General features: G+C 29.8%; 2 protein-coding genes across 3 annotated transcripts in view; one reads left to right on the top strand and one right to left on the bottom strand.

Moving 5' to 3' along the window:
• Positions 1-5,869, bottom strand: part of LOC111641187 (uncharacterized protein C19orf47-like) — a 42,030-nt gene extending 36,161 nt beyond the window's left edge. For both annotated transcript variants that reach the window (XM_023387315.1, XM_023387316.1), the window contains exons 1-2: positions 5,820-5,869; positions 56-258 (exon numbers count right to left, since the gene is read on the bottom strand). In XM_023387315.1, the coding sequence (XP_023243083.1) occupies positions 56-258; positions 5,820-5,835 (219 nt within the window). In that variant the 5' untranslated portion in view covers positions 5,836-5,869. The remainder of the gene's footprint in view (positions 1-55; positions 259-5,819) is intronic.
• A 224-nt stretch (positions 5,870-6,093) lies between these two features.
• LOC111641185 (N-acetylated-alpha-linked acidic dipeptidase 2-like) overlaps positions 6,094-25,527 on the top strand; it is a 90,987-nt gene continuing 71,553 nt past the window's right edge. Inside the window, exon 1 of the mRNA XM_023387313.1 lies at positions 6,094-6,227. The gene's annotated coding sequence lies outside the window, so the exon portion shown is untranslated. The remainder of the gene's footprint in view (positions 6,228-25,527) is intronic.

Below are 25,527 nucleotides of genomic sequence, written 5' to 3'. Positions count from 1 at the left end.
ATAATTATTATTTTATTAAGAGAGATTATTGTGTTTCTAAGAATTTATTACTCACCTGATTATGAGCAATTTTTGCATGTCTCAATATTGCAATAACATCACCTAATGTTCTTATCCCCATATCAAAAAGATATTCTTTAGACAAATCAAGCAGCATGTCCATTTGAATTCGATGATCCGTAAAAATAATTGCGTAATTTGCAGATACATTAGGTGGTAAGCCAGAATCGATAAAAAATTTTATCCATTTTGAAGTTGCTAAAAAAAATTATATTTTAATTGTTTAGTAATACTTGTACTTAGATGTTAAAATGTAGTGAAAAGATCATATATCATTTATCAATACATATATTAATAATAATATTACAGGACTCAAAATTTTTGGTTGTCAGATTATCATTAATTACCAGAAAATTTTGTCTGGAAACTAAAAAGAAGTTTTAAAAAAAAATGTATTTACTACCAAATTATTATAAGCATTTAGCACATATAATCATGGTGATTACATAATTAACATAAGAATCTCATTTGTTGCAATCAATTACATAGATGTAGGGTTTGGCAAAACTCTGCATTGTGAGGCTGGGTGCAAGTTGAATCTAGATAGAATTTGTATTTAAATACTGTATATCAATTCCCATTTATTAAACTTTGATATATTTGAACAATGAAAAATCTTGATATATTGATACTTCTGGTCATTTGAATGCCTTTTCCCAACTTATCACAATGATCAAAGTGACTTAAGTTTTTTCATTTCATTTTGTTCCTGTGTACTAATTCCAATATGCATTTCAAATGTATTACTCACCCCTCCTCAGTAAGTTATGTTATTATTAAGAATGCAATTATCAACTTAAAATTTATCTTTTCACTTCTATTCCATTTTTCAAATATCAGTATGTAATCAGTTCAAATGCCATTATTTTCTAGGAATTATCACATCCACAGACTCAAAAAATACAACTTTATTTTACCCAATTGGGTAAAATAAAGTTGTTGATTGGTCTGTGGATGTGATAATTTCTAGAAAATAATGGTATTTGAACTAGTTACATATTGATATTGATATAATGATATCAACTTAAAAGTTTAATAAAAATTTCTCATCATTCAACTGGTTACTGAGTTAAATTGAAAAAACAATCACTTCAAGTCATTTGTGGTTTTTGTGATAAGTTTGAGAAAAGACATTATAATAGCTGGAAGTATATCAAGGTTATTAAAACCAAATAAGAAGAAAATTATACTGTAACTAGAAATTCCCCAGTCAAGCATGACAGAATACACTTTATGAGAAAGTAGACATTGAAGAATTGAGAAGAGTAGAAATTTCAAGAAATTCAAAAGTTGTTAATATGTCTATAAATGAAGTAGTTTATACTATCTGTTGTGACATAAAGAGTAACAAAATAAAATTTTACCTAAAGCAGACAAAAAAAAAAAAAAAAAAAAAAAAAAAAAAAAAAAAAAAAAAAAAAAAAAAAAAAAAAAAAAAAAAAAAAAAAAAAAAAAAAAAAAANAAAAAAAAAAAAAAAAAAAAAAAAAAAAAAAAAAAAAAAAAAAAAAAAAAAAAAAAAAAAAAAAAAAAAAAAAAAAAAAAAAAAAAGAGTTATAGAGAATTCACTTACACACACAAACAGATTTAGGTCTTTAATATTAAAATCTTTTTAAAGATTTCCTTGCTGTCTTCCTTTAGTATCTTTAATAACAGACAGCTTTATATTGTTTTGATGATTGACGTGATTTCCTGCAACCCTTGATTAAGCCAGTTCTTAATTCCACATTGATAAAACAAAGATGAATTGTATGTACAATAAGTTAGATGAGCAAAACACTTTCTAAATAATGGGTGCATTACATTGTTACTTTCAATAGGATAATATAATCACTATAGAAAGATTTTTAAAAAATTTGTTGTAGAAGTGACATGATGATGCTATCTTTTTTTAAAGTTTAAATTTAATGAAGTATGTTTAAAATACACCATTTGCCAAAATATTTAAAAATGCAACTTAACGGAAATTTCCTTGTTGAGTATGAACATCACATGGTCACTGACATTACTGCAATGTAAGTGCAATCACCGATCTGAAATCGATAAAATGTTTATTCTATAGCTAATATTTCTGCAAAATAAGTAGTGTATACTTTCCACTGGAACATAAAATGAATATTGTGGTCACCGAATGGTGAGTTGTTAAAGCAAAAAGGGAATACGAATAAAACAATGAAAAAAAAACCTTTATTTTTCACCGGTTGGTTACTCCTTTTAAATTTAAGTTCTACAGGATCTTTCGATTCTGACACTCCTTTAGGTACTGGGCTTACCCGTAGGAACAAAGAATCCCACACGCAGGTAGGAATGTTGAGACAAAACCCGCGACAAAGTCGAGATCCAACTGACAATTTCGATCGTGACAAAATACATATATATCTAAGACTTAAAACTAATTATCAAGAATAAAACAGAAAGGGACAGAATTTAAGATGTATAGATTGAAAGAGGAATGAGAGATGGGTACCCAATGGTGGTCGACGCTCTAGTTTTAATGAAGATGGCCAATACGTACTCTTCTCGGTTCACTGGGGGGGAACAGGTGAAAAATGTCCTCTACACTGAAGAAGGAATCTTTTTTCACAAATCTCGTGCATGCTTTTATGCCAAAGTTCTGTGGGTCTGTCCAGGTCTATATCTCTGACTGCTGCTAAAACAGTCCAGAGATCTCTCATACACGTCCTTCCTCTCCGAAGTCCGGGCTAGCAGTGTCCGTTCCAGCATTGCCAGATGTTTTTTGCCCTTGTAGCCAAATAATTTTTAAAAGTAGCCGTTGGCTACTTTTGTACCAGGTGTTGTTCTACCTAGTACTTTTGTACTAATCTAGTACCTTTTTACTTGTCCCAGTACGAAGATACCCAACACCATTTTCCTAGTACCATTCATGAAATCCTAATATCTTTCCTTTCGAAATATTCATTTTTATTCTATATTTCTGTATTTTTTTACTTTACTTTGACAGTAAATAGATGTTTTTATTGCTTCCTCATTCAAATGCAGCAGTTGAACGTATTTTTTTGCAATTAAGTTTAATGAAAACTAAACTACAAAATCAAGTTCTTACAGCGATAAATGTTAAACTTGGAAATCATCATCTGCTTCAACCATACAAAAACATTCTAGTGAAAAAGATTCTGATGATGATGATTTTACCAGTGATTTTTCAACGTAATAATTTCAAATTTTAGTACTTCATGTTCATTTTGCTCATTTGATTGTTGTTGAGGAATAATAGCATTCTTGTAATATATGAATTTTGTATGTTACATGTAACACTATATAAGACATTTACAAGAAGCTGACATTGGCAAACAGTTGCAATTAGCGTAACGTTATTTGTTACTAATTTTATCAAAAACAATTAAAATTTATAAAAATTTCGCCCTAGTAACCATGTTTGGTACCATTCCGTATAGCATAGCATTTACCATTAGTCATTTTTGTTTATAGATGCATTTTCTTTTCTTATTTCTTTCTTTCTAGGATATCATTTATCTGGAATTTATATTAAATTTTCTTTAAAAAATAAGCTTTTATAAACTAAAAAGTCTCCTGTCAAGCATGACTGAATACTTACTGGAGCTATCTTTTTAAAAAGTTTAAATTTAATTAAGTAAATTTAAAATTACACCATTTGCCAAAATATTTAAAAATGCAACTTAATGAGGAAAATTTCCCCAAAGTATTCTCGGTCCTTTTGGAAAGAATGGCTTCAAGAAAAAAATCTTAAAGGTAAGCACGTTTAAGATTTTTTTCTTGAAGCCATTCTTTCTGAAAGGACCGAGAATAATTTGTCCATTTTCCCATTTTAATACCAAAAATAAATAAATTATAAAACTTATATAAATTATACTTTGTTTAAAAACAAAACGAGTAGACAGCACAACAAGTATTACCATTCTGTGTGCAAAACAAAGGATGGAATAATTTGTGTAATCAGCCCAAAATGTAGCCAAGTCAAATTTTTGTAGCCCAAAAAGTAGCCAGGGCGCCAAATGCTTTTTTTTAACGCCAAACTGAAAAATAAGTAACCCAATTTGGCGCAAAGTAGCCAAATCTGGCAACGCTGGTCCGTTCCCCCTCATTCTCACCCTCAGGGCTCCCCTTTCCCCTTTGTTTCCCAAGTAGGTCAATTCACTCCATGTGGTTAGAAGTTTCTAGAATGTTCCATAGAACAAAGGACAAAGAGGGAAGAAAGGAGATAGGAAAATATCTACATATTTTCGTTTTATACAACAGAACAATATGGTGGTACACCACAATATAACCAAAATTTCATCTGGATTGGACAAAAATTGCAGGAGTTATAAGGAATTCACACATGCACACAGATGACAGCTTTTATATTAGTAATAAGGTTAAAACTGATTGCTTTGCACAGCAGTCACAGAAAAATAGGTTAATGTTTAGGGTCGTAGACTGTCATGGCGGCTCTTCCTGTTTTAGCCTGGAAACCAGACCGCTTTGGAGACGACGTGTCACGTGACAACGCGAGCGAACGGCGGCGGCTGCTGTGCCGCAGCAGCGCTGGCGGCTCACCACTGATTCCAGCAAACGAAAGGAAACAGTGGGGATGCACGTTCTAACCTAACCTAACCTAACCTATTCTAATAACATAATTGGTAATAATTATGATAATTTATCAGAATAGGTTAGGTTAGGTTAGAACGTGCATCCCCACTGTTTCCTTTTCTTTTCTTTGCCGGAATCAGAGGTAAGCCGCCATGGCAATCCATGTGTCTGGACTTTAACCAAGAAAAAAAAGAAAAGGAGACAGTGGGGACGCACGTTCTAACCTAACCTAACCTATTCTAATAATTTAATCGGTAATAATTGTGGTAATTTATTAGAATAGGTTAGGTTAGGTTAGAACGTGCGTCCCCACTGTTTCCTTTTCTTTTTGCGGAATCAGAGATGAGCCACCACGAGTCTACGTATATGGACGTTAACCCGCGTGTCGGTTTTCCCCGTTTATCGTGGCGCAGCAGCCGCCGTTCGCTCGCGTCGTCACGTGACACGTCGTCTCCAAAGCGGTCCGGTTTCGAGGCTAAAACAGGAAGAGCCATGACAGTCTACGACCCTAAACATTAACCGAAAAATATGTGAATTGTCTTGAGACTCTGAGAGGTAAAAGACATAAACCTACATAACATCAAGTACTCCCATAAACAGTCAAGTGGGCTACTTGAAGCCGGCATAGTCACATGGGCTAAATAATTAGACACCATAGTCTTGAAAGTACTGTCATTGGGACTACCTAGATGAACTTCTACCCATTATTCTATTTTCAACGCTTGAAAACGGAAATTAATTATTGGATTTTTATGATTTAAAAATGGCAATAAAAAAATATTGTAAAGAAATTTGTTAAACTAGTTCATCATCATCATCGGAAATTGTTATAAAATATGTTCTTTGTAAATGTCTCATAAGTCCATCCACTAATTTATAAGGAAGAAGACTAATAACTTGGTGAATGCATCAATTTATATATTTTAAGTAACTCTTATTAATACTTAAAACACGCAAGTCTTCTAAATGGTGTATATAATATAATATAAATATTATTACATTAAGTAAATAAAATCAAATGTCAAACTAAATTTTATCAGTTTTTCACTTAAGAAATTAAATGTAATTCGTAAAATTCAAATAACTGATTTTTAATATCGTTTTATATCTTAAATTAGACAGAATGAGATAAATCAAGAAATCGAGGGAGAAAAAGTTATATACAAATCTTCTCAAAGCATTAACTTACTCATTCCTGACGCCATCTTGAAAATGAAAATTGATCCGAAAATAAAATTGTTATTGTTTTTTCCGTAACACGAATTTCGTATTTTAAATAAATATCATAATTATAACTGTTATTTTTATAAATAATATTTCATAAAAGTAAAAACTGATTGATAATTATTAATATTTATTAATTTATAAGTTATATTTAAATTTTTGTTAGATAAAATCTAATTGGACAATTTATATTAATAAATTAAATAAGGACCAATAGAAAGTTTTGTAAGATTTGATAACAAATTACGTAAGGTTGAGATTTGACGTGCTGTGTATTTGGTTTCCGTTTCCGGTGAATACGAAGCAGAAAATCAAATGAATATTGGTTGTTTTTATAATTATCACAATATTGCGGATGTTGGTGTTCCTAAAGGTATTAACGTGAAATTTATTTATTTATTTAAATGGATATTATTTAATGCAATCTTATATTATTTAAAATATTATTTACTTGTATCATACGTTTTTTGTTTGTTGAACGAAGCTCGTACACGACGGAATTAAATTATTTGCCAGGATAAATAGTAATTAAATCATAAGTGTGATTATTTATATATTTATGCATGTACATACAGTGTATATCTATTTTTAATTCTTTTTTCCTAATGTCTTAACACGTGGGAATTTGAAAATTACATTTTTATCTTCCGCGAGATAAAAGCACACGTGTAGACGAAATTACGTTCGCATGTCGAAAATTACAATAGAAAAACGTTGGTGTATATTTTATAAACTAATACCTACAATAATTATTCCTATATGATCATTATTAAAAGTACTTAATATATTAATATACAGGTAACCCCCGTATAACACGGTAGTTACGTTCCAAAAAATTGTCGTGTTATGCGAATCCGTGTTATACGAAACAAAGAACTAATACGAAAAGGAGGGTTAGGTTCCAAAAATTAAAAAACATGCTAGTATATTTTCATAATTAAGATAAATATCTTCATTAAAATTTTTTTAAGTGATACATATTAATATAAATTAAACAATGTTTTCTTCGTCATCACTAAAAACACTATTAATTAACCGAGAGCGTTTTCTTTTTGGCAAGTTATCCTTATCCTCTGAGCATTTTTCTGCATTATCTTCAGATCCATGCTTTACCTTTTGCAAAATGTATGTAATTTTAGATTGCTTGCTTCTAGTTAAAAGGTCTTTATAAATTTCCTTATATGGTGCTAAGCACTTATGAAGAATAAAGCAAGTATGGAATAAGGGAAAAACATTCGGCAACATCAGAAGCAGAAGCGTCGCGATCTGGCAACATTGAAACAAGTTTCGAGAAGGACCACGTGTATCGACAGAAGGCGAGAAGAGAAAATTTACATACTTAAGTACTAATAGTTCACGAAAATAATAATTTTCGTGAACTATTAGTACTTAAGTACGTAAAAATTTATTACATTTCCTGTTGTTCGAGGGTTTTACCCAGTTCTCGAACCGTGTCAGAGTGAATCCGTGCTATAAAAGTACCGTGTTATACGGGGGATGGTACCAATTCTCGAACCGTGTTAGAGCGAATCCGTGCTATAGAAGTGCCGTGTTATACGGGGGTTACCTGTATGTCTAAACCTGGGTATTCAATTCCAGAAGTATTGCATAACATTGTGTTACATTCCGATGTAAATTAATTGAAATACTGAACGAATTTTTTACAAAAATTTGCATTATCTCTTCAGTTTTGCAAAGAAAAATTATAAAGAATGATGTCAAATTTACATTAAATTGTTCATTGTCCCATCCAATTGAATAGATACGTTAGGTACAGTACAGTTAGGGCTGGCTGGAAGTTTGTGGGGCCTTGGGAATAAGTTATTAGTGAGCCCCAGAATATTTGCAAAATAGAATTTTTTTTATCAGATTTTCTCAGAAATTTGAGGGGTCTCTGCATGTGGTGCCTTGGTCTGAGGTTCAAAAAACCAACATCTGAGCTGGACATATATTCAATTCACAATAGAAAATTATTAAAGGAAAATAAAAGTAGTTTGAAACCTAAATTTTTTTACCTATAATGAATGCATTCTCATAGTTTGTCAAATATTTCTGCCCAAACTTAAGATAAAAGATAAAGGTGAAAAATATGTAGATATATCATAACATGAATAAAGAATATGCCAAAAAAAATGCATTATTATTTTACATATGAAATATAAGGATTTTAAAAACATAATCTTTGTATTTAAATTCTATCAATAAAACATAAAGCATAAAGCAATGTTTAAACTTACAAATCAAATATTTTACTGTTACTTGTTTTGAGTATAAAAACTTTAAATTAACCTTCTATATTTTAAATTAAATATATTCAATAAATTTGATATACATTTTTTATAATATTTAGCAATAGTTTTATAATGATAAAATACTAACTCAGTCTAGTGGTAATGTTAAATCGGTAATCCTGGTAGCATGGGCATAGCGAGGGGGGCCTGGGTGGGCACACCCCCAGTTAACCTGGTGCCCACCCCAGAAAATCACAGCTGAAAAAGTGTTCAGCCGATATGCAAAAAGAAATAAAAGATTGAAGCTGAAAATTCTGAATCCTAAAATTCAATTCTTATGGAATTTTCATTTTAATGATCAATAATTTGAAATAATTCAATTTTGTGTCAGGTTGGCCTCTACTAGGCCCCCAATAACAAAACTCTGGCTACACCCATGCCTGGTAGTAATGTTTCCAATTTTTACTTTAATTTTGTTCTCTTCTTAAAGATATTAATATGAAATTTTACAAATAAAACACTATCAATAGATTGGAATAAAAAAGTCAAATGTTTTTTTGATTTTTTAAAAACAAATCCAGACCAATGGCTTGTTAAATTTAGTGCTGCTGCTTTCACTGTGAAAATGCTGCAATTACTTCTGAAGATCTTTAAACAATGCACTCAGAGCAGTGCTGCAATTCCAAAATGGCAGATCTTGGTGCAACTGTTGGAATGTTTTGAGAATTATTTAATTCAAAACATTTTTTAAAGTAATTCATTTTTGCAATCCAATGCCTTGTTTGGGAGGTAAAATTAATGATTCAAATATAGGGTTTGTAACTTCTTCCTGCAACATAAAATAGATAACAAAACTTGTATATTTAAAGTGTTTTATTATTTCTGATTTTATTTTACTAATGAGTATTTTAAAAGAAAAATTAGTACAAGCAGAATATTGATTCATGATGATTAAAACCTTATAACTTTACTGTCACATCATATAAGAATTCAACTTTTCAACCATGGAAACAGCCATCTTTGCTGCAGTGAGTAAAGCAACTGAAACGAGCACTGCAGATTTAACCTTGAACCAGTCCAGACTGCTGTGAGGATCGCTGTGTGCAGTGCTTCAAGAAAATGAGTTTAACAATGCTGTTGACGGCATCACTTATCAGTGATTAGTTTAGCAACAACCTGTATATTGCAATTTCTGGAGCTGACTTTACCTATAGCTACAGTGACTATTTTTTTGGGGGGGAATAAAGGACATATCGAAGAAAATAAAAAAAATACCTTATAAAATTCATAAGTTTATAACATTTATTATGAAAATAGTAGCATACAACAATGCATACATTAAAATTTTAAACAATCTGAATTATTACACATACACACACATTGTAAAAATTTAAATAATATTAATTTTGATACTTTTCAGTAGAATTAATTTGTTTTTTAATAGTGCCAGTTCATGCTTTAAAAAGTCATAAAATTCCATACAGTTCATTTAAAAGTTGTATTTGATGGAAATACATGCTTCTAATGTGCTTGCTTTTAAATGGGTTTTTTCATTCGTCCACATATTATTCACCAATGAAAGTATTCGTTCGACAGGTGCATTAGATCCAGGGAGACAAAGAAAATTCTATGATTTTACAAATGTTTTTGAAAGCAATTTCTTTTGCTGTAAAATATTCAAAAATCTCAACCCACCTTTGATGGCAGGGCTTGTTATTCTATTGCCATTCGTCGATCTTTTCGTTTGTGACATATTTTTTACACATGAAACTTCATCAAATAATTCACCGTAGAGTATATTTACGGACCAAATTGATTCGAAATAAAAATATAGCTTTTCTCTACTTTTGCCCACAAAGGGATTTTGCGTAATGTGACCCATTCAAACACCTCTATTTCAATAAAATACATGTCCTAATTATTTAGATAATCTATGCATGTTTGATAAAATGTGTACACAGCATCATTGAATTTTTTTGGCTTGTATATTTTACTGATTTTTCTAACGTTAAAATCATTTTTTTAAGAACAATAGGAAGAAACTGCTCATTTTTTCTTTCAACTAACTTTAGCTTTAATTCCTTTAGAAGTATGGATGTTTTGCACATTGAGATTTCTTCTGATTCAACTTTTAATATATATTGGTGAAATATTGAGGCTTGGTTATGAATAAATAATAGCCATTCCTCTGCTAATGCTTCATTGAAAAATTGTGGGACGTTTTTTCCAGATTCAAAAAATATGATTTTAATGGAATAAATAGTTTTAAAATTCTGTTTAAAGCTGGTAAAAGAGTTAGCCAGCGTGTTTTACTGTAACAAAGAAGCTTTTTATATTGAACCTCTGCATCATCACAAAACTCTTTGAAATCTACTTGTATTCTGTAAATATAGAAGAGTGAATAAATTTTTACTAATATCACTTTAATATCTATTGGAAGACAATCTACAGCAGTGCTTATACAATTGTTCAATATGTGGGCAGCACAATTAACTCCTATCAATTTATGTTTACTTGATTGTTGCATTTTAAATAAAACATTATTCTTTCCTTTTCTCTGGGAACCACCAAAATTGTTGTTGGTATTGTCAGCATACAAAGCAAGTAATTTATTAGTAATTTTAAATTTTGACAGTGATTCTTTGATGCAATTTGTTAATATATCTGAAGTTTCTCCAGAAAGATTATTTATATTCAAAACTTTTACTCTGACACCACAATTGAGTAAAAAATATCTTACCAGAATTGTGCACAATTTAGTATTACCATGATTTGAACAGTCTGAATAAATAGTTATATAATTTGTTTTGCTTAAGTCAGTTTTGATTGAAAAGAATATGGTGCGAAAACATTACAAATGATTGCTTCTGTTTTTGTTCTTGCACAAGAATATTTTTCCTCGAAACATTTCTTAATTAATTTAGAAGAGCAGTCGTTTGATCGAAATGAATAGTTATGTTGTATTGAATGATTTGTTTATTTTTAACATGTTTTTGTTTATTTTTTGTTTCCATAACAACAAAATTGTTTTTAGTGGGTTACCACAACAATAACTAGAGATGAGTGAATATTACTTATTTCAAGCAGGGCTGTGGAGTCGGAGTTGGGAGGAATTTCTGGCCAGAGGAGTCGGAGTCTGGAAAAATGACTGACTGGCATTTTAAATTTAATTTAGTTTTTTTTTATTTAAATGAAACAAAATTTATTTTATATTTATTAATTTTAAAAAATATGTTTTTATTTTGTTATAATTCATTTATTTTAATTACAAAATGCAACAGTTTAACTTATTAAATATGCATCAATAGTTTCCTTTGTAGTATTTGTGTTTAGTAATTAAATTATTTTGACCCAATTGAATTTGAATATTATTGATATATTCCTTTCTTATCCTCGCTCTAAATAAGTATTCTATTTTTCTGAATGAGCCAGACTAATTGATCAGAGCGTATATTTTTCTTTTCTGAACAAGGGGCTAAAGTAGCTAGATTGCACCTTTTTTATTGAACTAACTTTTTTGGAAAGGTAAAATTGAAGTGCAAAAGCTGTAGAATAAAGATATGTAGATGAAGAAATTTATCACTCCTTCTTCCTATTATTAAATATTTGTTAAAAATTAATTTTTTTATACAAATAAATATTAATGTAAGTTAAATATTAAAAATACTAACTATAAAAGTATTTGGGCAAATTCCCGGGGCTCCTTTCAGAGTTCAGAGTAGGGTGACCCCCCCCATGAGCACCTCTGCCCCCCAAAAAAATTACTTGGTATTTAATTTTGCCGGAGTTGGAGTCGGCCTACTAAAATTATTAGGAGTTTGAGTTGAGTGTTTTTACTGACTCCACAGCCCTGATTTCAAGTCCAAATACTAATCATATTTTGAATATCTTTAATACTCGAATAACCCAAATATTTAGTGAATTTAACTAAATAATTCTAAGGTAATTAATAAATAATTCATTTATTTATTTTATTTATTGTACAATTAAGGAAATGTCCATAGACAACTGATTTGCACCCTACATTTTAACAATTATATCCAGATTAAAAACTATACAAATAACAATAATTGTGATAAAACAAAAAAGAAATTAAAATAGAATATGTACAAAGTTATAAAAATATTAATATATACATTTAACTTGTTTTATTTACTTCAATACATTAATAAATTAATAAAGTAAAGGAAAAACAAAAACAATTTACTAGATTTTAAGAAATTAAATTTCAAACTTTCAATTTTGACTTTGAGTTTTAAAGTGGCTTTTTGTAAGTACTCTTTATCTCAACTACAATAGATTAACAAATATTTGTTCTCATTCTAACTTACTGCAGATTTTTATTTAAGAAAACAAGAATTTGAAAACATTTAGGATCTATTTCCTATGTTTTGTGTTAATGCACTTTTTCTGTAGACTGACATCAAATTGGACAGCCATGGGACAGAATGACCTTGAGACACAATTTTCTTCCATGTATTTATTATGACATGTATTTCAGACCTAACAGCTATTTGATACAAAAACATGGCATCTGATAAATCCATATTATATCATGACTTTAAACACTGGAAATTTACCAGCTACATCTCACACATCTGCATTTACTTTTCCTTTGGGTGTGTTTCTCTCCAGCTCAAATGTCTGTTAGTTTGTTTATTTTTTCACAACATATCTGTTAGGACTGTGGTTCTCAATCTTTTTGAAGTCAGGGAACATTAAACTTTACTTTTTTCTGCAGAACACTTACAATAAATCACCTTTAAAGCAGGGGTGGTAAATCTTTTTGAAATCAAGAGCACATTTGGTCTAGTATATGTCGTCTTTGGTGTTTGCTGATTACATTCCCATACAAAAATTATTTTACATTGTATGGATTTTTCTTTTGTGACAATTTTTAATTCCATATTTGATTTTTTTGTGGAACACTTGAAGTGGCTTCATGGAGCACCTGTGTTCTGTAGACCAAGGTATTAGGAAACCCTCCCAAGTTTCATGCATCTGTAGGCTTGTATTTTTGTTTGTTCTTTTATCTATTTTTATAATTTTTAAATGTTCAAATAATTTTCTTTTAAACGTATTTTCTTTGTGTTTTTGAACTTTAGTATTTTCTTCTATTTTTTTCACATCCATTTTGGTTACAATGTCTAGTGACTGCAGATTTATCGTCATTGTTTTTTATTGCTCAGATGTGCTCCATGAATCTTGTTTGGAGTTCCCTCTTGATTTCCCTATATAAATGTGGGGATCAGTGCAACTGCAATCTAGCTTATATACAATATTGCTTCTATTCCATATTCCTGTTTGTGGTTCATTTTCTTTATTTTGAATTGTTTTGGCTAATTGATTATGCTGTTCTGATACTAATAGAATATCACTTTTCCTAACTTTGTTTTTGTTTTTTCAAATAAACCAGGTACTGTACATATATCATTTTAACAAATTTCATATCCTTGGTATTTTCTCCATTCAGTTTAGAATTTTGGATGTTTTTTAACCAACTATTAATGATTTTTCTGCTATACCCATTAAGTAATATATTTGTATGATGTTATTTATTTATTTTTCTTGATCTTTTGGATTAGTTGTTGTTTCTATGATTTTCTTTATAAACATACTGAATGTATTCTTTTTGATATGCATTTGTACTTTTGATTTATAATGTATTACTTTATTTGCTTCACTGTTTTTTTCATAATTTTTAATACTTATACTGCTGTTTTTTCTAGTTGTTAGTACATCTAAATATAGTACTTATTATTTTCTTCATTCACTATATCAAATTTTATTTCATTATCTGTACTATTTATTATGTTTTTAATTTTACGCTATCAGGACGTCCAGTCCAATCTCCTCTTCCAGCGCATATAAGCTAACTATATTAATTTTATTTACATTTGTACTTTTATTGTTATAAACTATAAAATAATCATCAACATATTGAAATATCACTTGTATTCATTTTATTTTAGCTATAATGTCTATTTTGATCATACAGTAGAGCGTCTTTTATCTGAAACGTCGGTTATCCGAAGGAATTCCAGTCGACAAATTTAAATTTTTGCCAGTGCTGTGGTGCTGTAATCTTTGGCTATGTCTTCGGCTACTCAAATATTTTACGTTTTTGATACTAAATTAACTTCTGAACTATAATTTTTTATTGTTTTTATATTTTTCAATATATTTATTTTGTTTGTACAAAATAAAAAAAATAATTTTTAACAATACAATAGTCTTCGTTAGGCTTAACATTGATGAAAATTCAATGCGAAGAGACACACAACGGAGAAAAATTTTAACATGAGATAGGTTAATATATTTTTTCATACATAATCGGTTATCCGAAATATCGATTTTCCGAACAACCCCAGTCCCCAATTGATTTGGATAAATGACGCTCTACTGTACTTGGTTCAGCCAATCTATATTCAGAAATGCATATTGTAATAAATACATAGAAGAAAATTATGTCTCAAGGTCATCCTGACCTGTGGCTGTCCAATTTGATAAGTCCATCTATAGAAAAAGTGCCCTAGCATGAAACATAGGAAATGCCAATGGACAAAAAGTGATCTGAATAATTTAGGATCTAGTCTAATTCTTTCCTTGTCACAAATTAAACTAGAGGTATTGAGATGCTGTCTATACACTGTGGCAGATACAAAGGGCTACCATTGACATAAAAAAGAAAATTAAAATTTATTAAAAAAATCAAACGGAAGCAAATTTTAAGAAACCCATCAGTGTAATAGGCAATGCATAGACTGAATAGACTCGCTCCATTGACTATTTAGGAAAAATTTAAAGAGAAAAACATTTGAATTTCGATATGTTGGAGATTCTTCTACACATTATAATCTAGAATGCTAGTACCAGAAAGATTCAGTTTTGGAAAAAACCTACCTGAAGACCTTAGGTATAGACCAAAAATGTTAGTAATAGAGAGAGAAACTCAAATTTTCTTCTCGCTTTACAAAGCTTAAGCACAATTCTTCTATATTCTTTGGCCGGCGTAGCCATTAATAAATAAATAAATAAAAAAACAAGAACTTATACTGGAATGAAAAATATAAATAAAATAAAATAAACCTTTAACTATTCAGCAATAAATAATGTTTAATAAGAATGTTTTCAACCGTTTTTAAACGGCCATCTTCAGTTAAACCAATATTAAAAAAAGAACACTAAAAAAGAACGCATGAAATACAAATTAAACAGAAACCGAAATGCGCATGCGTACTTCATCGGACTTGCGTCTTCTGAAAATCTATAAATAACTTGCAAATAACAAAAAAAGTAATAAAGCCACCAAAAAAAGGGGGGAGGAGAATATACGTTGATTACAAAGTGTTAATCTGCGTTATTGTAAAAGGATTTCCAGGCATAAGATAACCCTTCCGCATCTCTATGATTAATGCATCCCTTATTTATGTGTGCCTTGTGTATCTCTATCTTTTCAAGGTGTTTCAATGCCTGTCTGGAATTCGTTGCTCTAATGATCGAGGCTTGATCCCAATATACATCGACCTCTTGCTGTTTGGCAAATGCTGTGAGCACTGTGGCATCTATGTTCTTACTCACAGGGTATTTATGTTCCTTTAATCTTTGTTTTTAACTGCCGCGTAGTAGCACCCACGTAAACAAGGTCTGAGTTGAACCGCTGATCCTTTATAGGTATAGAATAAACCCCTGGTAAATTATTTCGCTTTTCCTTTCTCTTATCATTTCTTAACCTTCTGTAGATCATCAGATTACGCTGATATACTAATTGTAGATTATTACTGTTCGCCACTCTCCTAATCATTTTGTTTAAAAAAGGAAAATAATTAAGAACTACTCTTCGTTCCTGGGTCATTTTTTTGGGGTGCTGCCGATTTTGATTCTGAAACTTCGTAATAAGCTCGTCCACCTCCCTCCTCCGATAATCTTGTTGCATTGCTGTCTTTCTGATGTAATCCAACTCTTTGTAAGTATCATAGATACTCGTGCAATGCGTATATGCCCGTTTAATCCATGCCCGAATCACTGCATATTTAATGTGCTTAGGATCGATGGAATTCCTGGGAATAATGATAGGTTGATAAACTGGTTTGCGATAAATGTCCATCCAGATTTCTCCTTCCTTGCATTTGATAGATAGATCGAGGAAGTTAATATTACTACTACTCTCTTGCTCTAGACCCAAAGTTAAACCATATGGGTTATTGTTGACTGTGTTTAAAAAACATTGCACATTGTTATCATTTCTCCATAGAATGAAAATATCATCTACATATCTTGAANAAAGTACCGTGTTATACGGGGGATGGTACCAATTCTCGAACCGTGTTAGAGCGAATCCGTGCTATAGAAGTGCCGTGTTATACGGGGGTTACCTGTATGTCTAAACCTGGGTATTCAATTCCAGAAGTATTGCATAACATTGTGTTACATTCCGATGTAAATTAATTGAAATACTGAACGAATTTTTTACAAAAATTTGCATTATCTCTTCAGTTTTGCAAAGAAAAATTATAAAGAATGATGTCAAATTTACATTAAATTGTTCATTGTCCCATCCAATTGAATAGATACGTTAGGTACAGTACAGTTAGGGCTGGCTGGAAGTTTGTGGGGCCTTGGGAATAAGTTATTAGTGAGCCCCAGAATATTTGCAAAATAGAATTTTTTTTATCAGATTTTCTCAGAAATTTGAGGGGTCTCTGCATGTGGTGCCTTGGTCTGAGGTTCAAAAAACCAACATCTGAGCTGGACATATATTCAATTCACAATAGAAAATTATTAAAGGAAAATAAAAGTAGTTTGAAACCTAAATTTTTTTACCTATAATGAATGCATTCTCATAGTTTGTCAAATATTTCTGCCCAAACTTAAGATAAAAGATAAAGGTGAAAAATATGTAGATATATCATAACATGAATAAAGAATATGCCAAAAAAAATGCATTATTATTTTACATATGAAATATAAGGATTTTAAAAACATAATCTTTGTATTTAAATTCTATCAATAAAACATAAAGCATAAAGCAATGTTTAAACTTACAAATCAAATATTTTACTGTTACTTGTTTTGAGTATAAAAACTTTAAATTAACCTTCTATATTTTAAATTAAATATATTCAATAAATTTGATATACATTTTTTATAATATTTAGCAATAGTTTTATAATGATAAAATACTAACTCAGTCTAGTGGTAATGTTAAATCGGTAATCCTGGTAGCATGGGCATAGCGAGGGGGGCCTGGGTGGGCACACCCCCAGTTAACCTGGTGCCCACCCCAGAAAATCACAGCTGAAAAAGTGTTCAGCCGATATGCAAAAAGAAATAAAAGATTGAAGCTGAAAATTCTGAATCCTAAAATTCAATTCTTATGGAATTTTCATTTTAATGATCAATAATTTGAAATAATTCAATTTTGTGTCAGGTTGGCCTCTACTAGGCCCCCAATAACAAAACTCTGGCTACACCCATGCCTGGTAGTAATGTTTCCAATTTTTACTTTAATTTTGTTCTCTTCTTAAAGATATTAATATGAAATTTTACAAATAAAACACTATCAATAGATTGGAATAAAAAAGTCAAATGTTTTTTTGATTTTTTAAAAACAAATCCAGACCAATGGCTTGTTAAATTTAGTGCTGCTGCTTTCACTGTGAAAATGCTGCAATTACTTCTGAAGATCTTTAAACAATGCACTCAGAGCAGTGCTGCAATTCCAAAATGGCAGATCTTGGTGCAACTGTTGGAATGTTTTGAGAATTATTTAATTCAAAACATTTTTTAAAGTAATTCATTTTTGCAATCCAATGCCTTGTTTGGGAGGTAAAATTAATGATTCAAATATAGGGTTTGTAACTTCTTCCTGCAACATAAAATAGATAACAAAACTTGTATATTTAAAGTGTTTTATTATTTCTGATTTTATTTTACTAATGAGTATTTTAAAAGAAAAATTAGTACAAGCAGAATATTGATTCATGATGATTAAAACCTTATAACTTTACTGTCACATCATATAAGAATTCAACTTTTCAACCATGGAAACAGCCATCTTTGCTGCAGTGAGTAAAGCAACTGAAACGAGCACTGCAGATTTAACCTTGAACCAGTCCAGACTGCTGTGAGGATCGCTGTGTGCAGTGCTTCAAGAAAATGAGTTTAACAATGCTGTTGACGGCATCACTTATCAGTGATTAGTTTAGCAACAACCTGTATATTGCAATTTCTGGAGCTGACTTTACCTATAGCTACAGTGACTATTTTTTTGGGGGGGAATAAAGGACATATCGAAGAAAATAAAAAAAATACCTTATAAAATTCATAAGTTTATAACATTTATTATGAAAATAGTAGCATACAACAATGCATACATTAAAATTTTAAACAATCTGAATTATTACACATACACACATGTAAAAATTTAAATAATATTAATTTTGATACTTTTCAGTAGAATTAATTTGTTTTTTAATAGTGCCAGTTCATGCTTTAAAAAGTCATAAAATTCCATACAGTTCATTTAAAAGTTGTATTTGATGGAAATACATGCTTCTAATGTGCTTGCTTTTAAATGGGTTTTTTCATTCGTCCACATATTATTCACCAATGAAAGTATTCGTTCGACAGGTGCATTAGATCCAGGGAGACAAAGAAAATTCTATGATTTTACAAATGTTTTTGAAAGCAATTTCTTTTGCTGTAAAATATTCAAAAATCTCAACCCACCTTTGATGGCAGGGCTTGTTATTCTATTGCCATTCGTCGATCTTTTCGTTTGTGACATATTTTTTACACATGAAACTTCATCAAATAATTCACCGTAGAGTATATTTACGGACCAAATTGATTCGAAATAAAAATATAGCTTTTCTCTACTTTTGCCCACAAAGGGATTTTGCGTAATGTGACCCATTCAAACACCTCTATTTCAATAAAATACATGTCCTAATTATTTAGATAATCTATGCATGTTTGATAAAATGTGTACACAGCATCATTGAATTTTTTTGGCTTGTATATTTTACTGATTTTTCTAACGTTAAAATCATTTTTTTAAGAACAATAGGAAGAAACTGCTCATTTTTTCTTTCAACTAACTTTAGCTTTAATTCCTTTAGAAGTATGGATGTTTTGCACATTGAGATTTCTTCTGATTCAACTTTTAATATATATTGGTGAAATATTGAGGCTTGGTTATGAATAAATAATAGCCATTCCTCTGCTAATGTTTCATTGAAAAATTGTGGGACGTTTTTTCCAGATTCAAAAAATATGATTTTAATGGAATAAATAGTTTTAAAATTCTGTTTAAAGCTGGTAAAAGAGTTAGCCAGCGTGTTTTACTGTAACAAAGAAGCTTTTTATATTGAACCTCTGCATCATCACAAAACTCTTTGAAATCTACTTGTATTCTGTAAATATAGAAGAGTGAATAAATTTTTACTAATATCACTTTAATATCTATTGGAAGACAATCTACAGCAGTGCTTATACAATTGTTCAATATGTGGGCAGCACAATTAACTCCTATCAATTTATGTTTACTTGATTGTTGCATTTTAAATAAAACATTATTCTTTCCTTTTCTCTGGGAACCACCAAAATTGTTGTTGGTATTGTCAGCATACAAAGCAAGTAATTTATTAGTAATTTTAAATTTTGACAGTGATTCTTTGATGCAATTTGTTAATATATCTGAAGTTTCTCCAGAAAGATTATTTATATTCAAAACTTTTACTCTGACACCACAATTGAGTAAAAAATATCTTACCAGAATTGTGCACAATTTAGTATTACCATGATTTGAACAGTCTGAATAAATAGTTATATAATTTGTTTTGCTTAAGTCAGTTTTGATTGAAAAGAATATGGTGCGAAAACATTACAAATGATTGCTTCTGTTTTTGTTCTTGCACAAGAATATTTTTCCTCGAAACATTTCTTAATTAATTTAGAAGAGCAGTCGTTTGATCGAAATGAATAGTTATGTTGTATTGAATGATTTGTTTATTTTTAACATGTTTTTGTTTATTTTTTGTTTCCATAACAACAAAATTGTTTTTAGTGGGTTACCACAACAATAACTAGAGATGAGTGAATATTACTTATTTCAAGCAGGGCTGTGGAGTCGGAGTTGGGAGGAATTTCTGGCCAGAGGAGTCGGAGTCTGGAAAAATGACTGACTGGCATTTTAAATTTAATTTAGTTTTTTTTTATTTAAATGAAACAAAATTTATTTTATATTTATTAATTTTAAAAAATATGTTTTTATTTTGTTATAATTCATTTATTTTAATTACAAAATGCAACAGTTTAACTTATTAAATATGCATCAATAGTTTCCTTTGTAGTATTTGTGTTTAGTAATTAAATTATTTTGACCCAATTGAATTTGAATATTATTGATATATTCCTTTCTTATCCTCGCTCTAAATAAGTATTCTATTTTTCTGAATGAGCCAGACTAATTGATCAGAGCGTATATTTTTCTTTTCTGAACAAGGGGCTAAAGTAGCTAGATTGCACCTTTTTTATTGAACTAACTTTTTTGGAAAGGTAAAATTGAAGTGCAAAAGCTGTAGAATAAAGATATGTAGATGAAGAAATTTATCACTCCTTCTTCCTATTATTAAATATTTGTTAAAAATTAATTTTTTTATACAAATAAATATTAATGTAAGTTAAATATTAAAAATACTAACTATAAAAGTATTTGGGCAAATTCCCGGGGCTCCTTTCAGAGTTCAGAGTAGGGTGACCCCCCCCATGAGCACCTCTGCCCCCCAAAAAAATTACTTGGTATTTAATTTTGCCGGAGTTGGAGTCGGCCTACTAAAATTATTAGGAGTTTGAGTTGAGTGTTTTTACTGACTCCACAGCCCTGATTTCAAGTCCAAATACTAATCATATTTTGAATATCTTTAATACTCGAATAACCCAAATATTTAGTGAATTTAACTAAATAATTCTAAGGTAATTAATAAATAATTCATTTATTTATTTTATTTATTGTACAATTAAGGAAATGTCCATAGACAACTGATTTGCACCCTACATTTTAACAATTATATCCAGATTAAAAACTATACAAATAACAATAATTGTGATAAAACAAAAAAGAAATTAAAATAGAATATGTACAAAGTTATAAAAATATTAATATATACATTTAACTTGTNATTTGCATTAATCTAGAAGTATCTAAAATTAAAATTTTATAAATTATTGAGAGCATCTCTAAAGAAATATCATTTCTTTAATACAGTGCAAATCAAAGTTACAGTGAAACATGAATAAAGTTGTTATTGTTATATGCAGTGTGTTTATTGTTCACTGCAGTGTTATATTATACAGTAGAGCCTCAATTATCCGACCCAATTGGGGACTGGGGTTGGTCGGATAAGTGAAAAAGTCGGATAACCGAAAAGTATGAAAGAATCCATTATTAGTGTAGTATATTATTATATCCCATGTAATTAGTATATTAGTATACCGCTATTAACCTACCTCGCGTTGAATTTTCATCGATGTTAAGCCTAACAAAAATTTTTTAAAATAATAATCGTCGCTATTGTATCGTTAAGAATTAGAAAATTAAGCCTCGTTTAAATACTGGCTCCCTTTCATGGTCGATCCAGTGTTGCCAGCTAAAACACATAAAAATAATAATAAAGTAGCCAAGACATAGCCAAATATTGTAGCGCTACATCACCAGCGGACATTTGAAATTTGCCGACTAGGAGGGTCGGTTAACCGAGGTGACGGTTAATCGGGGGTCGGATAATCGAGGCTCTACTGTACTTTTAATTATTGTACTATACCACTAGCAAGTGCAGGTGATTATTTTGAGTCAAAAATAATTTTTAATGTACTAGTTGGTGAGTAAACTTGCTGACTGTATATAAGTATTTTACTAATAATTTTTGAAAATAGTAATTTACAGTTAATTTTTTAATTAAGAGAAAAAGTATTGTTTCAGGTTTCTTACAAATCAAATTCATGTAGCTGGTAGTCATGCAGATAAGGAAACAGCTGATTATATATATAGTACATGGAAAAAACAAGGTCTTGATGCTCATCTGGTGCCTTATTCTGTTTTTCTATCATATCCTAACAAAGAAAAGTTTAATAGGGTATGTGTAATGTAGCAATTTGCTAAATCAATAAACTTATTATTATGTATAATGTTAAATGCTATATGTTAAATGTTATTAAATTTTATAAATATAATCTACTTTTAAAATTTAAATTAGGTTCATACATTTATGATGAGATACTAATACACTCATTGACAAAAAAGTTATGCATCAAGATAAAATTATCTGATTATGGTAAAACTTAGCATAATAATAACTGTAATAAAACTTAGCATAATATACAACCAATTGAGAGAACAGCAATCAAGCAAGTATAGGACAAGTTTTCATATCTCCTCACCAAAGAAGTGTTCTCCTGGGAGATAACTTCACAGATGTCCTGTAAAATTTTGAAAAAGCTATGTAAAGCCATTCAAACAAATGAAGAGGAATGTTGACATTAGGCATTGTGTTTCTGCATGCCGACGTACACACACACATACAACTGTTGCACAAAAGACCACATGCAGCAGTTTCATTAGGATCTGTTTCCATACTCACCACACAACCTAGACCTTGTTTGCAGGAATTTTAATCTTTTCTTTCAGATGAAGGTCTGATTGGAAATGAACATTTCCACATAAATGAATGAAAACGCTGATGGATGGTGTAAATGATTGACTCAGCTCCCAGACAATAACTTCTTTGGTGATGGGATATAGAAACTTGCCCTATACTATGNCCCAAATACTTTTATACAAATAAATATTAATGTAAGTTAAATATTAAAAATACTAACTATAAAAGTATTTGGGCAAATTCCCGGGGCTCCTTTCAGAGTTCAGAGTAGGGTGACCCCCCCATGAGCACCTCTGCCCCCCAAAAAAATTACTTGGTATTTAATTTTGCCGGAGTTGGAGTCGGCCTACTAAAATTATTAGGAGTTTGAGTTGAGTGTTTTTACTGACTCCACAGCCCTGATTTCAAGTCCAAATACTAATCATATTTTGAATATCTTTAATACTCGAATAACCCAAATATTTAGTGAATTTAACTAAATAATTCTAAGGTAATTAATAAATAATTCATTTATTTATTTTATTTATTGTACAATTAAGGAAATGTCCATAGACAACTGATTTGCACCCTACATTTTAACAATTATATCCAGATTAAAAACTATACAAATAACAATAATTGTGATAAAACAAAAAAGAAATTAAAATAGAATATGTACAAAGTTATAAAAATATTAATATATACATTTAACTTGTTTTATTTACTTCAATACATTAATAAATTAATAAAGTAAAGGAAAAACAAAAACAATTTACTAGATTTTAAGAAATTAAATTTCAAACTTTCAATTTTGACTTTGAGTTTTAAAGTGGCTTTTTGTAAGTACTCTTTATCTCAACTACAATAGATTAACAAATATTTGTTCTCATTCTAACTTACTGCAGATTTTTATTTAAGAAAACAAGAATTTGAAAACATTTAGGATCTATTTCCTATGTTTTGTGTTAATGCACTTTTTCTGTAGACTGACATCAAATTGGACAGCCATGGGACAGAATGACCTTGAGACACAATTTTCTTCCATGTATTTATTATGACATGTATTTCAGACCTAACAGCTATTTGATACAAAAACATGGCATCTGATAAATCCATATTATATCATGACTTTAAACACTGGAAATTTACCAGCTACATCTCACACATCTGCATTTACTTTTCCTTTGGGTGTGTTTCTCTCCAGCTCAAATGTCTGTTAGTTTGTTTATTTTTTCACAACATATCTGTTAGGACTGTGGTTCTCAATCTTTTTGAAGTCAGGGAACATTAAACTTTACTTTTTTCTGCAGAACACTTACAATAAATCACCTTTAAAGCAGGGGTGGTAAATCTTTTTGAAATCAAGAGCACATTTGGTCTAGTATATGTCGTCTTTGGTGTTTGCTGATTACATTCCCATACAAAAATTATTTTACATTGTATGGATTTTTCTTTTGTGACAATTTTTAATTCCATATTTGATTTTTTTGTGGAACACTTGAAGTGGCTTCATGGAGCACCTGTGTTCTGTAGACCAAGGTATTAGGAAACCCTCCCAAGTTTCATGCATCTGTAGGCTTGTATTTTTGTTTGTTCTTTTATCTATTTTTATAATTTTTAAATGTTCAAATAATTTTCTTTTAAACGTATTTTCTTTGTGTTTTTGAACTTTAGTATTTTCTTCTATTTTTTTCACATCCATTTTGGTTACAATGTCTAGTGACTGCAGATTTATCGTCATTGTTTTTTATTGCTCAGATGTGCTCCATGAATCTTGTTTGGAGTTCCCTCTTGATTTCCCTATATAAATGTGGGGATCAGTGCAACTGCAATCTAGCTTATATACAATATTGCTTCTATTCCATATTCCTGTTTGTGGTTCATTTTCTTTATTTTGAATTGTTTTGGCTAATTGATTATGCTGTTCTGATACTAATAGAATATCACTTTTCCTAACTTTGTTTTTGTTTTTTCAAATAAACCAGGTACTGTACATATATCATTTTAACAAATTTCATATCCTTGGTATTTTCTCCATTCAGTTTAGAATTTTGGATGTTTTTTAACCAACTATTAATGATTTTTCTGCTATACCCATTAAGTAATATATTTGTATGATGTTATTTATTTATTTTTCTTGATCTTTTGGATTAGTTGTTGTTTCTATGATTTTCTTTATAAACATACTGAATGTATTCTTTTTGATATGCATTTGTACTTTTGATTTATAATGTATTACTTTATTTGCTTCACTGTTTTTTTCATAATTTTTAATACTTATACTGCTGTTTTTTCTAGTTGTTAGTACATCTAAATATAGTACTTATTATTTTCTTCATTCACTATATCAAATTTTATTTCATTATCTGTACTATTTATTATGTTTTTAATTTTACGCTATCAGGACGTCCAGTCCAATCTCCTCTTCCAGCGCATATAAGCTAACTATATTAATTTTATTTACATTTGTACTTTTATTGTTATAAACTATAAAATAATCATCAACATATTGAAATATCACTTGTATTCATTTTATTTTAGCTATAATGTCTATTTTGATCATACAGTAGAGCGTCTTTTATCTGAAACGTCGGTTATCCGAAGGAATTCCAGTCGACAAATTTAAATTTTTGCCAGTGCTGTGGTGCTGTAATCTTTGGCTATGTCTTCGGCTACTCAAATATTTTACGTTTTTGATACTAAATTAACTTCTGAACTATAATTTTTTATTGTTTTTATATTTTTCAATATATTTATTTTGTTTGTACAAAATAAAAAAATAATTTTTAACGATACAATAGTC

This window comes from Centruroides sculpturatus, unplaced genomic scaffold, assembly GCF_000671375.1.
Source record: "Centruroides sculpturatus isolate CEXI.00-Female unplaced genomic scaffold, Cexi_2.0 scaffold1307, whole genome shotgun sequence".
NCBI lineage: Eukaryota > Metazoa > Arthropoda > Arachnida > Scorpiones > Buthidae > Centruroides > Centruroides sculpturatus.
This window is presented reverse-complemented; position numbering and strand designations above follow the sequence as displayed.